Consider the following 15,729-nt stretch of genomic DNA (forward strand, 5'->3'; position numbering starts at 1 on the left):
CTTTCAGTGCTACTCCCATTTACTTCATTTTCATTAGCTTATTCTAAGTATCCATTTGCTAAAATGCTTCCTCAAATCACTGTACACTTTCCATATATAGTTTTTCATTACATCTATATGTTTTGGATTACCTTCTGACTTCAAGAAATTGCTATGTTAACATTGTTGTGGTCTCTTAGGAAATTAGAATAAAATTAACATATATATGGCTGTCATCTCTCATTTTGTCCTTCTTTCTTCCAAAGTGGGCAGACTGAGAGCTTCCATCCTCTCTTCATGACTCATTCCAATCAGTTCTGGTATCATTGTTACTGAGTTCCTTTGGACCCTTAACAATAGTTCAATGTGATTTCCTAGAGATTAGAAAGTTGAAGTATTGTGTGTGCATTTAGTGGGAGGGAGGAAAACATACATGGAATAGTGAAAGAAAACTGACAAAACAAGGGTTGAAGAGTTCCTGTCAACTTAAAGTAAACTAAACATTAACATACTTCTTATCCCAGGCTCACCTGAGGTGGGAGGACTGACCACAATACAAGCTCTTGAGATTATACGAGGATGTCATGGCCTTAACCTGGTAGGCTGTGACTTAGTGGAGGTTAGTGTTAAAATTACTCACTGTTCCAACATCTCTTCATGATGGGCAAAGGGTTTTATTATTAAAGAAAATTTATCACTCACTAAAAGACTCAGTAGCACCAGGCAGAGCAGAGCTAATTAACATACCAATTAGCTCTGCTTGTTGGTTGTTGAATCTTTCAGTAAATGAAAAACTTTAATGGTTCAAATAGTCATCCAGCTCACTTTTTAACACTTTTCTTCGTATTGGGTATGTATATAAAATTAAAGCGCACCTTTTCATTCATACTGGACATAACTGTCACATTGCCCAGCCAAAATTTTTCCAAAATTTGATGCATTAATTGATCCATATATAGGGGAAAAAGAATTGTACCTGAGTATTCCCTGCGTGCCATAGAAGGTGACTAAAGGGGGTGGGAGCAGGGGGCTGGAAGCCCTCCTCTTCTTGTATTTCAGTTTCTAAATGAGGGAACATAAAAAAGGAGCAAAGTGGGGAATGCTCATCCTCCTCAAAGGCTCAGATTGGGGTGTTTGAATGTGTGTGGATGTAACCAAGATGAGAGTATGTTTGAGTATGTAGTATGTTTGATGAGTGTGTAGTATGTTTGAAGAAAGAAATGTGGCTCTGGGTGAAACTGAGCTTAAGGGTAAAGGGGAAGAATGGTTTGGAAACATCTTGGGAGTAAAGCCAGGGGTTGGTGAGAAGACAAGAGCTAAGGAAGAAGTAGTACTACTCCTGAAGCAGTGGTTTTGGGAGTGTATGATAGAGTGTAAGAAAGTAAATTCTAGATTGATATATGTAAAACTGAAAGTGGATGGTGAGAGATGGGTGATTATTGGTGCTTATGCACCTGGCCATGAGAAGGAAGATCATGAGAGACTAGTGTTTTGGGAACAGATGAGTGAGTGTCACCATGCGACTGGTATAATTGATGCACATGGGATATTCATTGCTATGAGTGGAAATGGTGAAGAGTGTGGAGTTATATGCTGAAAAAAGGTTGGTGATTGGGAAGACCTGGTTCAAAAAGAGAGATATACACAAGTATATGTATGTGAGTTGAAGAGATGGTAAGTGGGCATTATTAGATTACGTATTAATTGATAGGCTTGTAAAAGAGAGACTCTTGGATGTAAATGTGCTGAGAGGGACAGCTGATGGGATGTCTGATCACTATCTTGTGAAGGTTCAGTTAGAGATTTGAAGAGGTTTTCAAAAAAAGAGACAATGTTGGGGAGAAGATAGTGGTGATAGTAAGTGAGCTTGTAAAGGAGACTTGAGTGAAGAAACACCAGGAGAGATTTAGTTTAGAATAGCAAAAGGTGAAAGCAAATGAAGTGGAGAGTGGGTGAGAAGTGGGAGGTATTTAGGGAAGCAGTGATGGCATATTCAAATATTCTTGAAAAATGGAGAAAATGGGTGTAGAGATGGAACAGTTAGCAGGCATGGCAGTGCAAGAAGTTCAACACAGATAAGATGTTACTGCAGTATATATTCTTATATACTTTTTCTAAACGGGGAAACAGAAGAAGGGGTCATGCGGGGAGTGCTCATCTTCCTCAAAGGCTCAGATTGGGGTGTCTAAATGTGTGTGGATGCAACCAAGATGAGAAAAAAGGAGAAATAGGTAGTATGTTTGAGGAAAGGAACCTGGATGTTTTGGCTCTGAGTGAAACAAAGCTCAAGGGTAAAGGGGAAGAGTGGTTTGGGAATGTCTTGGGAGTAAAGTCAGGGGTTAGTGAGAGGACAAGAGCAAGGGAAGGAGTAGCACTACTCCTGAAACAGGAGTTGTGGGAGTATGTGATAGAGTGTAAGAAAGTAAACTCTAGATTGATATGGGTAAAACTGAAAGTTGATGGAGAGAGATGGGTGATTATTGGTGCATATGCACCTGGGCATGAGAAGAAAGATCATGAGAGGCAGGTGTTTTGGGGGCAGCTGAGTGAGTGTGTTAGTAGTTTTGATGCACGAGACCGGGTTATAGTGATGGGTGATTTGAATGCAAAGGTGAGTAATGTGGCAGTTGAGGGAATAATTGGTGTATTTGGGGGTGTTCAGTGTTGTAAATGGAAATGGTAAAGAGCTTGTAGATTTTTTTTTTTTTTTTTTTTTTTATACTTTGTCGCTGTCTCCCGCGTCTGCGAGGTAGCGCAAGGAAACAGACGAAAGAAATGGCCCAACCCCCCCCATACACATGTACATACACACGTCCACACACGCAAATATACATACCTACACAGCTTTCCATGGTTTACCCCGGACGCTTCACATGCCTTGGTTCAATCCACTGACAGCACGTCAACCCCTGTATACCACATCACTCCAATTCGCTCTATTTCTTGCCCTCCTTTCACCCTCCTGCATGTTCAGGCCCCGATCACACAAAATCCTTTTCACTCCATCTTTCCACCTCCAATTTGGTCTCCCTCTTCTCCTCGTTCCCTCCACCTCCGACACATATATCCTCTTGGTCAATCTTTCCTCACTCATTCTCTCCATGTGCCCAAACCATTTCAAAACACCCTCTTCTGCTCTCTCAACCACGCTCTTTTTATTTCCACACATCTCTCTTACCCTTACGTTACTTACTCGATCAAACCACCTCACACCACACATTGTCCTCAAGCATCTCATTTCCAGCACATCCATCCTCCTGCTCACAACTCTATCCATAGCCCACGCCTCGCAACCATACAACATTGTTGGAACCACTATTCCTTCAAACATACCCATTTTTGCTTTCCGGGATAATGTTCTCGACTTCCACACATTTTTCAAGGCTCCCAAGATTTTCGCCCCCTCCCCCACCCTATGATCCACTTCCGCTTCCATGGTTCCATCCGCTGACAGATCCACTCCCAGATATCTAAAACACTTCACTTCCTCCAGTTTTTCTCCATTCAAACTCACCTCCCAATTGACTTGACCCTCAACCCTACTGTACCTAATAACCTTGCTCTTATTTACATTTACTCTTAACTTTCTTCTTCCACACACTTTACCAAACTCAGTCACCAGCTTCTGCAGTTTCTCACATGAATCCGCCACCAGCGCTGTATCATCAGCGAACAACAACTGACTCACTTCCCAAGCTCTCTCATCCCCAACAGACTTCATACTTGCCCCTCTTTCCAAAACTCTTGCATTTACCTCCCTAACAACCCCATCCATAAACAAATTAAACAACCATGGAGACATCACACACCCCTGCCGCAAACCTACATTCACTGAGAACCAATCACTTTCCTCTCTTCCTACACGTACACATGCCTTACATCCTCGATAAAAACTTTTCACTGCTTCTAACAACTTGCCTCCCACACCATATATTCTTAATACCTTCCACAGAGCATCTCTATCAACTCTATCATATGCCTTCTCCAGATCCATAAATGCTACATACAAATCCATTTGCTTTTCTAAGTATTTCTCACATACATTCTTCAAAGCAAACACCTGATCCACACATCCTCTACCACTTCTGAAACCACACTGCTCTTCCCCAATCTGATGCTCTGTACATGCCTTCACCCTCTCAATCAGTACCCTCCCATATAATTTACCAGGAATACTCAACAAACTTATACCCCTGTAATTTGAGCACTCACTCTTATCCCCTTTGCCTTTGTACAATGGTACTATGCACGCATTCCGCCAATCCTCAGGCACCTCACCATGAGTCATACATACATTAAATAACCTTACCAACCAGTCAACAATACAGTCACCCCCTTTTTTAATAAATTCCACTGCAATACCATCCAAACCTGCTGCCTTGCCGGCTTTCATCTTCCGCAAAGCTTTTACTACCTCTTCTCTGTTTACCAAATCATTTTCCCTAACCCTCTCACTTTGCACACCACCTCGACCCAAACACCCTATATCTGCCACTCTGTCATCAGACACATTCAACAAACCTTCAAAATACTCATTCCATCTCCTTCTCACATCACCACTACTTGTTATCACCTCCCCATTTGCGCCCTTCACTGAAGTTCCCATTTGCTCCCTTGTCTTACGCACCCTATTTACCTCCTTCCAGAACATCTTTTTATTCTCCCTAAAATTTACTGATAGTCTCTCACCCCAACTCTCATTTGCCCTCTTTTTCACCTCTTGCACCTTTCTCTTGACCTCCTGTCTCTTTCTTTTATACTTCTCCCACTCAATTGCATTTTTTCCCTGCAAAAATCGTCCAAATGCCTCTCTCTTCTCTTTCACTAATACTCTTACTTCTTCATCCCACCACTCACTACCCTTTCTAAACAGCCCACCTCCCACTCTTCTCATGCCACAAGCATCTTTTGCGCAATCCATCACTGATTCCCTAAATACATCCCATTCCTCCCCCACTCCCCTTACTTCCATTGTTCTCACCTTTTTCCATTCTGTACACAGTCTCTCCAGATACTTCTTCACACAGGTCTCCTTCCCAAGCTCACTTACTCTCACCACCTTCTTCACCCCAACATTCACTCTTCTTTTCTGAAAACCCATACTAATCTTCACCTTAGCCTCCACAAGATAATGATCAGACATCCCTCCAGTTGCACCTCTCAGCACATTGACATCCAAAAGTCTCTCTTTCGCATGCCTGTCAATTAACACGTAATCCAATAACGCTCTCTGGCCATCTCTCCTACTTACATAAGTATACTTATGTATATCTCGCTTTTTAAACCAGGTATTCCCAATCATCAGTCCTTTTTCAGCACATAAATCTACAAGCTCTTCACCATTTCCATTTACAACACTGAACACCCCATGCATACCAATTATTCCCTCAACTGCCACATTACTCACCTTTGCATTCAAATCACCCATCACTATAACCCGGTCTCGTGCATCAAAACCGCTAACACACTCATTTAGCTGCTCCCAAAACACTTGCCTCTCATGATCTTTCTTCTCATGCCCAGGTGCATATGCACCAATAATCACCCACCTCTCTCCATCAACTTTCAATTTTACCCATATTAATCGAGAATTTACTTTCTTACATTCTATCACATACTCCCACAACTCCTGTTTCAGGAGTATTGCTACTCCTTCCCTTGCTCTTGTCCTCTCACTAACCCCTGACTTCACTCCCCAGACATTTCCAAACCACTCTTCCCCTTTACCCTTGAGCTTCGTTTCACTCAGAGCCAAAACATCCAGGTTCCTTTCCTCAAACATACTACCTATCTCTCCTTTTTTCACATCTTGGTTACATCCACACACATTTAGGCACCCCACTCTGAGCCTTCGAGGAGGATGAGCACTCCCCGCGTGACTCCTTCTTCTGTTTCCCATTTTAGAAAGGTAATACAAGGAGGGGAGGATTTCCGGCCCCCCGCTCCCGTCCCCTCTAGTCGCTTTCTACGACACGCGAGGAATACGTGTTAGTAGTTTTGATGCACGAGACCGGGTTATAGTGATGGGTGATTTGAATGCAAAGGTGAGTAATGTGGCAGTTGAGGGAATAATTGGTGTATTTGGGGGTGTTCAGTGTTGTAAATGGAAATGGTAAAGAGCTTGTAGATTTATGTGCTGAAAAAGGACTGGTGATTGGGAATACCTGGTTTGAAAAGAGAGATATACATAAGTATACGTATATAAGTAGGAGAGATGGCCAGAGAGCGTTATTGGATTATGTGTTAATTGACAGGCGTGCAAAAGAGAGACTTTTGGATGTTAATGTGCTGAGAGGTGCAGCTGGAGGGATGTCTGATCATTATCTTGTGAAGGCGAAGGTGAAGATTTGTAGAGGTTTTCAGAAAAGAAGAGAGAATGTTGGGGTGAAAAGAGTGGTGAGAGTAAGTGAGCTTGGGAAGGAGACTTGTGTGAGGAAGTACCAGGAGAGACTGAGAACAGAATGGAAAAAGGTGAGAACAAAGGAGGTAAGGGGAGTGGGGGAGGAATGGGATGTATTTAGGGAAGCAGTGATGGCTTGTGCATAAGATGCCTCTGGCATGAGAAGCGTGGGAGATGAGCAGTTTAGAAAGGGTAGTGAGTGGTGGGATGAAGAAGTAAGATTATTAGTGAAAGAGAAGAGAGAGGCATTTGGACGATTTTTGCTGAAAAATAATACAAATGACTAGGAGATGTATAAAAGAAAGAGGCAGGAGGTAAAGAGAAAGTGCAAGAGGCAAAAAAGAGGGCAAATGAGAGTTGGGGTGAGAGAGTATCATTAAATTTTAGGGAGAATGAAAAGATGTTTTGGAAGGAGGTAAATAAAGTGCATAAGACAAGGGAATAAATGGGAACTTCAGTGAAGGGGGCTAATAGGAAGGTGATAACAAGTAGTGGTGATGTGAGAAGGAGATGGAGTAAGTATTTTGAAGGTTTGTTGAATGTGTTTGATGATAGAGTGGCAGATATAGGATGTTTTGGTCAAGGGTGTGTGCAACATGAGAGGGTTAGGGAGAATGATTTGGTAAACAGAGAAGAGGCAGTTAAAGCTTTGCGAAAGATGAAAGCCGGCAAAGCAGCGGGTTTGGATGGTATTGCAGTGGAATTTATTAAAAAAGGGGGTGACTGTATTGTTGACTGGTTGGTAAGGTTATTTAATGTGTGTATGACTCATGGTGAGGTGCCTGAAGACTGGCGGAATGCTTGCATAGTGCCATTGTACAAAGGTAAAGGGGATAAGAGTGAGTGCTCAAATTACAGAGGTATAAGTTTGTTGAGTATTCCTCGAAAATAAAATGGGAGGGTTGTGATTGAGAGGGTGAAGGCATGTACAGAGCATCAGATTGGGGAAGAGCAGTGTGGTTTCAGAAGTGATAGAGAATGTGTGGATCAGGTGTTTGCTTTGAAAAATGTATGTAAGAAATAGTTAGAAAAGCAAATGGATTTGTATGTAGCATTTATGGATCTGGAGAAGGCATATGATAGAGTTGATAGAGATACTCTGTGGAAGGTATTGAGAATATATGGTGTGGCAGGTAAGTTGTTAGAAGGAGTGAAAAGTTTTTATTGGGGATGTAAGGCATGTTTACGTGTAGGAAGAGAGGAAAGTGATTGGTTCTCAGTGAATATTGGTTTGCGGCACGGGTGCGTGAGGTCTCCATGGCTGTTTAATTTGTTTATGGATGGGATTGTTAGGGAGGTGAATGCAAGTGTTTTGGAAAGAGGGGCAAGTATGCAGTCTGTTGTGGATGAGAGAGTTTGGGAAGTGAGTCAGTTGTGGTTCACTGATGATACAGCACTGGTGGCTGATTCATGTGAGAAACTGCAGAAGCTGGTGACTGAGAGTGGTAAATTGTGTGAAAGAAGAAAGCTGAGAGTAAATGTGAATAAGAGCAAGGTTATTAGGTACAGTAGGGTTGAGGGACAAGTCAGTTGGGAGGTAAGTTTGAATGGAGAAAAACTGGAGGAAGTGAAGTGCTTTAGATATCTGGGAGTGGATTTGGCAGTGGATGGAACCATGGAAGCGGAAGTAAAACATAGGGTGGGGGAGGGAGCGAAAGTTCTGGGAGCATTGAAGGATGTGTGGAAGTCAAGAACATTATCTTGGAAAGCAAAAATGGGTATGTTTGAAGGAATAGTGGTTCCAACAATGTTATATGGTTGCAAGGCATGGGCTATAGATAGAGTTTTGCGGAGGGTGGATGTGCTGGAAATGAGATGTTTGAGGACAATATGTGGTGTGAGGTGGTTTGATCGAGTAAGTAATAATAGGGTAAGAGAGATTTGTGGTAATAAAAAGAGTGTGGTTGAGAGAGCAGAAGGTGTTTTGAAATGGTTTGGTCACATGGAGAGAATGAGTGAGGAAAGATTGACCAAGAGGATATATGTGTCAGAGGTGGAGGGAATGAGGAGAAGTGGATGACCATATTGGAGGTGGAAAGATGGAGTGAAAAAGATTTTGAGTGATCGGAGCCTGAGCATGCAGGGGGGTGAAAGGCGTGCAAGGAATAGAGTGAATTGGAGCGATGTGGTATACCGGGGTCGACGTGCTGTCAATGGATTGAACCAGGGCTTGTGTAGTGTCTGGGGTAAACCATGGAAAGTTCTGTGGGGCCTGGATGTGGAAAGGGAGCTGTGGTTTCGGTGCATTATTACATGACAGCTAGAAACTGAGTGTGAACGAATGTGGCCTTTGTTGTCTTTTCCTAGCGCTACTTCGCACACATGAAGGGGTAGGGGTTTTTTATTTCATGTGTGGCGGGGTGGTGATAGGAATGAATGAAGGCAGCCAGTATGAATTATGTACATTTGTATATATATATGTCTGTGTGTGTATATATATGTATACGTTGAGATGTATAGGTATGTATATTTGCGTGTGTGGACGTGTATGTACATACATGCGTATGTGGGTGGGTTGAGCCATTCTTTCATCTGTTTCCTTGCGCTACCTCACTAACGCGAGAGACAGCAACAAAGTAAAATGAATAATAGAATAAATAAATATATGGTGTGGGAGGAAAGTTGTTAGAAGCAGTGAAAAGTTTTTATCGAGGATGTAAGGCATGTGTACGTGTAGGAAGAGAGGAAAGTGATTGGTTCTCAGTGAATGTAGGTTTGTGGCAGGGGTGTGTGATGTCTCCATGGTTGTTTAATTTGTTTATGGATGGGGTTGTTAGGGAGGTAAATGCAAGAGTTTTGAAAAGAGGGGCAAGTATGAAGTCAGTTGGGGATGAGAGAGCTTGGGAAGTGAGTCAGTTGTTGTTCGCTGATGATACAGCGCTGGTGGCTGATTCATGTGAGAAACTGCAGAAGCTGGTGACTGAGTTTGGTAAAGTGTGTGGAAGAAGAAAGTTAAGAGTAAATGTGAATAAGAGCAAGGTTATTAGGTACAGTAGGGTTGAGGGTCAAGTCAATTGGGAGGTGAGTTTCACGCACTTTACCTCTTTCAGTCACCAGCTTCTGCAGTTTCTCACATGAATCAGCCACCAGCGCTGTATCATCAGCAAACAACAACTGACTCACTTCCCAAGCTCTCTCATCCACAACAGACTGCATACTTGCCCCTCTCTCCAAAACTCTAGCATTCACCTCCCTAACAACCCCATCCATAAACAAATTAAGCAACCATAGAGACATCACACACCCCTGCCATAAACCTACATTCACTGAGAACCAATCACTTTCCTCTCTTCCTACAAGTACACATGCCTTATATCCTCGATAAAAACTTTTCACTGCTTCTAACAACTTGCCTCCCACACCATACATCCTTAAGCCCTTCCACAGAGCATCTCTATCAACTCTATCATATGCCTTCTCCAGATCCATAAATGCTACATACAAATCCATTTACTTTCCTAAGTATTTTTCATATACATTCTTCAAAGCAAACACCTGATCCACACATCCTCTACCACTTCTGAAACCACACTGCTCTTCCCCAATCTGATGCTCTGTACATGCCTTCACCCTCTCAATCAATACCCTCCCATATAATTTCCCAGGAATACTCAACGAACTTATACCTCTGTAATTTGAGCACTCACTTTTATCCCCTTTGCTTTGTACAATGGCACTATGCAAGCATTCCACCAGTCCTCAGGCACCTCACCATGAGTCATACATACATTAAATAACCTTACCAACCAGTCAACAATACAGTCACCCCCTTTTTCAATAAATTCCACTGCAGTACCATCCAAACCCCCTTCCTTGCCGGCTTTCATCTTCCACAAAGCTTTTACGACCTCTTCTCTGTTTACCAAATCATTTTCCCTAACCCTCTCACTTTGCACACTACCTCGACCAAAACACCCTATACCTGCCACTCTATCATCAAACGCATTCAACAAACCTTCAAAATACTCACTCCATCTCCTTTTCACATCACCACTACTTGTTATCATCTCCCCATTAGCCCCCTTCACTGAAGTTCCCATTTGTTCCCTTGTCTTATGCACTTTATTTACCTCCTTCCAAAACATCTTTTTATTCTCCCTAAAGTTTAGTGATACTCTCTCACCCCAACTCTCATTTGCCCTCTTTTTCACCACTTGCACCTTTCTCTTTACCTCCTGCCTCTTTCTTTTATACATTTCCCAGTCATTTGCATTAATTCCCTGCAAAAATCGTCCAAATGCCTCTCTCGTCTCTTTCACTAATAATCTTACTTACTTCATGCCACCACTCACTACCCTTTCAAATCTTCCCACCTCCCACGCTTCTCATGCCACAAGGATCTTTTGCACAAGACTTCACTGCTTCCCTGAATACATCCCATTCCTCCCCCACTCCCCTTGCGTCCTTTGTTCTCACCTTTGTTCTTAATCACTGTTTCCTGAATCAGCGAGGTAGCACCAGGAAACAGATAAAGAATGGCCCATCCACTCATATACAGAGATATATACATAAACACCCATACAGGCACATATACATACATAACTCCTATACACATATACACATACATCCATATACATACACATACACAGACATATACATATATGTACATGTGCACATTCATACTTGCTTGCCTTCATCCATTCCCAGCACCACCCCACCCCACAGGAAACAGCATCGCCACCCACTGCATTGTCAAAAAGCATGCTTTTGAATTCATGTGCGGATGGGAAGAGGTAATCCATTCAAGTGTGGCTGCAGTCACTGTGCTGAGCATGCCCAGTAAAGGTTACAAGTCCTATTCGGTTAAAAGGCTTATGTCCTTATCTTTCTAGTAATTTATTCCCAAATTCTATTCGTCTTCATTCTTAATTTATAATTCATTTTATTTCCACTTATAATAACTAGAATGCATTTCATGCATATAATTATATGCATTTCATGCACATAATTATGGCCCTCAGCTCTCGGATGTTAGCCAGATGGTAAACTTAAGGGGTATATATGTATAAAGAGTAAATTGCATTTTTATGTTCAGGAGAGCAAGTGTTTATTTTCGCTATTGTAATTATATTTTCTAGAACTTTTTACTTTTATAACTTTTTTACTTTTATAACTTTTATCCCTGGGGATAGGGGAGAAAGAATACTTCCCACGTATTCCCTGCGTGTCGTAGAAGGTGACTAAAAGGGGAGGGAGCGTGGGGCTGGAAATCCTCCCCTCTCTTTTTTTTTTTTTAATTTTCCAAAAGAAGGAACAAAGAAGGGGGCCAGGTGAGGATATTCCCTCAAAGGCCCAGTCCTCTGTTCTTAATGCTACCTTGCTAATGCGGGAAATGGCAAATAGTTTGAAAGAAAGAAAGAAAATAACTAAATTATGCAACTTCATCCGAAATAGAATTGATATAGGAAAACCATGGTTTAACATCCTAACATTAGATGGAACAAACACCCTGTTAATTATGCAAGCTTCTTACACCCTACATTGAAATCTTAGCATTCACAAGACCTTTGATTTTACCTCAAGGTTTTCCCTCCATGACCAGACAGGCAACTGAGACAGAATGCTGTTTCTCAGAGCAATGTTTCACAATAGCAACATCAGAAAATCATGGTAAATATCCTTAGAATGACAAGTTTTCAGAAGAATGACAGATTTGAATATAATTAATTTCTTTTGAGATATTCCCTCAAATTAATCATGAAATATTTAAATATATTGTAAAGTTTTTCAGCTATAATGCCTTTTCTAATGATATTAAACAAAATAACATTCAATTCTCATCATTTTACTGTCAATGAGTCATATAAAGAACACAAGAGTTTTTGCATTCTTAGTGTGCCATGTGAATGATATCTTTCTAACTTGAAAACTGTAAAATAGGTAGTATAATGGCCACACACCAAAAAACATATAGATCACATAATGAGGTGGATAAATTTATTTAGAATGCTTGACAAACCTTGCACTCTGCCCCATCCCACTCCACCACCTTCTACCTCAGTCCCTCATCACCAGCTTCCTCAGTAAGTCATAGAATGTCATCAGTTTAACCAGTGAAATGGCAACAGTTGCTGAATCACAGAATCTAATTAAAATCATGACAGAGTATGGTATTTTGATGCTAAACTGTTTTGGGTATAGTCCATACGTGAAAATTAGATGGATGAAATTTTTGTAATGTAATGTAATCCCTTTATGAGTTTCAGTTACTCATATAGTGACAGTCCACAAGAATGGTCGATCACTAGGTACATAACCCCTTTCGCTGAGGAAGAAATTCCTGTACTCTAAGCTTAAGCTTTGCCACTGCTATCCTGAATGATCATCAGTTTCAGTTAGAATTGCTAAATGCTTCTAAATCTTTGTTCACACTACTATTACACTGTGATGGCCCATCCCTTTTTAAAAACAAGGATGTTGCCTTTACTCATATATATTTTCAACTCCATCAGGGGAATCTTTTAAATACAGACAAACAATAAGGTTTGCTGAAGTTTTTAGTTTTTCAGACAATTTTGGAGCCTCATTGCCTCTGGAAACACTGTGCTGAAGTTGCCATCTGCCAGTAGCCTGTCAAGGGTAAGGCACAAAAGGCTAAGAAGTGGAACTGGAGTCTACCAGTTATACCGAAGAATAAAAGAGATGAGGACTGAATGTAAGTGGGATAACTGGTAAGAGTAAAAAAAGGGAACTTGTGAAGTTTGAAAGTTATATCTTGGATGTGCTGTGGATTAGGGAAACTCCATATCCTTGGGTAGGGTGTATGGGGTGAAAATGGAAATAATGAATGCATGTTATGGGAGGATGTGGAAGGAGGAGTGGTATAGATGGGAATGAATGAAAATTATTAGGGAAGACGGAAAGAAGGATGTGCAATTCTGCTGTTACCGAGAGTGTGGGAGGGCGTTACAAGCATGGATGGAATGGATCAAGAATAGTGTAGGTGAAAGGAAAGGTTAAGATTGTGAGGTATGCGTGGTGTGTGTGTGTATATGCACCTGTGAATGTGAAGACTGTACAAGGTAAGGATGAAATGAAGCCATTCGAGTAAGTTATAGGAACCTCATTGCTACAGCCATAAAGTAAGAATGAGAAGTGCCTATAAGCACTTCATATTAACCAAATTCTTTCTTCCAGGTGTCTCCACCATATGACTTTGAGGGGACAACAGCAGCTACAGGAGCCCACCTGCTTTATGAAATGCTATGTGTCCTTCCAGGGGTCAAGTATTATAGGTAGATAACCTCTCTACCAGCTTTCCCCATCTCACCGTTTCCTCTTTCAGAACTGCAGTACCCTAGTTCTTGCTCCAGATTTCCTAAAAACTGCAATGACTCTCATACCTAGTTTCTCTATATATGCACTGGTTCCCATGTCAAGTTCCTTCACTTCTGATATGACCATCATACCAAGTTCTTCCAGACCTACAGTGAATCTCCAGGATTCTCATATTTAGCACTTGTAAACCTTTTCTGGCTCTAAAATTTAGTTCCCTCCCAAATGATATGGATTGTTGTAAAAGTATGGGCCAACCCTTTTACTGATGAAATCTGCCTCGTGAAGTCAGTTGAAAATGTGTAATGTTAGCCAAGACTGAAATTTTAGTTGGTACATAAAGAGTATGAGAGACAAAGGAGATAAAACTAGTAAGGGGTGTGAAAGGTGAGATAGGCTGGGCTGTACTGTACATTCTCAGTATCTATACTGTCCCAATTTTGATTTAAAATTGATTGCTCAGTCTAAAGTAAATTAAATCTGTTCATTCTACTATATTTATATACAGCACTGTATTATGATTTCTCGGTTGTTATATGGATTGAGATATGTGTAAAACAAATATACACGTTGAAGTATAATAATGTGTAGTAATGATAATAATGGTTTCTTTGCAAAGGATATCCATGGGATGAAAATGAAGATTTGAGAAACTATATGTGTTCATGTCCTATGATGATTTTTCTTGTAATTCAGAAACGTCTTTTATGTGAATATTGCATGGTGTAATGTTCAAGGGAAATCTTTCAAACTGGCCTTCACATTGAAATAATAAGACACTCCTACCCAAGCACCTGATTTATTTACTCCTGCTATCATATCTGGTGTCTGTGTGTGTGTGTGTGTGTAGGGGGGTATCAGTTTTGTTTGCTGATGACACAACATTGGCGGAAGAGTCAGCTGCTGAAGTTGATGTTTGAGTTTGGGAGAGTGTGTGAAAGGAGGAGGTTGAGAGTTAATGTGAACAAAATTAAGGTTAGTTTGGTGTGTGAGTTTGCGGATATTTTGAATGTGTTTTAGATGCCTGGGAGTGGTCAGAGCAGGAAAAAGAATCATAGAAATGAAAGTGAATTATAGGGTGGGTGAGGGGGCAAAGGTTCTGGTAACTTTGAGGAATGTGTGGAAAGAAAGGATGATATCAGTGAGGGAAAAAATGAGTATGTCTGAAGGTATAGTAGGCAGTATCGAAGTACAGTGCTATTGTATAGATGTGAGGCAGCAGTGGATGGTATGTGCAGAGAAGGAAGGGCAATACAAAGGAATTCAAGCAGCAACAGGTCACTGGGTCCTTTTAAGGCTTTGTCATTGTGGAAGATATCAGAAATTCACAGATTAATATGTTAACTGTTAGAAGGTATTCAGATAGTTCATTCAGAATAACATGCAATATGTGGTAAGGTGGTTCAATCAAGTAAGTAATAAAAGGATAAAAAAGAGGTGTGGTAATAAAAAAAAGTTTGGTTGAGAGAGCTAAAGAGTGTGTGCTGAACTGGTTAAGACAAATGGAGAGAATGAGTGAGCAAAGACAAAGCAGATATACATGTCAGAAGTGAAGGGGAAAAGGAGAGAGGGGCGACCAAACTGGAGATGGAAGAATGGGGTGAAAAGTATTTTGACTGGCCAGGGCCTGAACATGCTGCAGGGTAAAAGGTGTGTATGGGATTGAGTGAATTGGAGCAATGTGGTACACAAGGGATACTGATGTGCTGTCAGTGGAATGAATGAGGGCATATGAAGCAGCCAAGGGAAGTCACCAAAGGTTTTGTAGGGCCTTACTGTAGAAGGGGGGTGCTGTTGTTTTGGTGAATTACATGATAGGAGGAAAATGTATGAGAGCTAATCCTTTTCTTCTTCATCCTTTTCTGTTGCCACCACAGTAATGCAGAAAATGGTGAACAAGTATAAGAAAGGATACATCTCGGGGTTCCATACTTGAAATGGCCTTACTATCTGGTTGCTTCACACCTGCTGTGATATTTGCACTTGGCATGCATCTGAACTCTTGTAAGGGTTTAAGTGTGTGGCTCCTTCATATTGTACTTGCTGTGGATCTTACAGTTGGCTTGTGTACTTGC

At 41.2% G+C, this 15,729-nt stretch overlaps 1 protein-coding gene across 2 annotated transcripts in view; it reads left to right on the forward strand.

Moving 5' to 3' along the window:
- The window catches only part of LOC139765299 (guanidinobutyrase-like), a 140,796-nt gene extending 126,352 nt beyond the window's left edge, over positions 1-14,444 (forward strand). For both annotated transcript variants that reach the window (XM_071692685.1, XM_071692686.1), the window contains exons 7-8: positions 504-598; positions 13,517-14,444. In XM_071692685.1, the coding sequence (XP_071548786.1) occupies positions 504-598; positions 13,517-13,618 (197 nt within the window). In that variant the 3' untranslated portion in view covers positions 13,619-14,444. The remainder of the gene's footprint in view (positions 1-503; positions 599-13,516) is intronic.
- The last annotated feature ends 1,285 nt before the right edge of the window (positions 14,445-15,729 follow it).

This window comes from Panulirus ornatus, chromosome 53 (assembly GCF_036320965.1).
Source record: "Panulirus ornatus isolate Po-2019 chromosome 53, ASM3632096v1, whole genome shotgun sequence".
In the NCBI taxonomy this organism is placed as follows: Eukaryota; Metazoa; Arthropoda; class Malacostraca; order Decapoda; family Palinuridae; genus Panulirus; species Panulirus ornatus.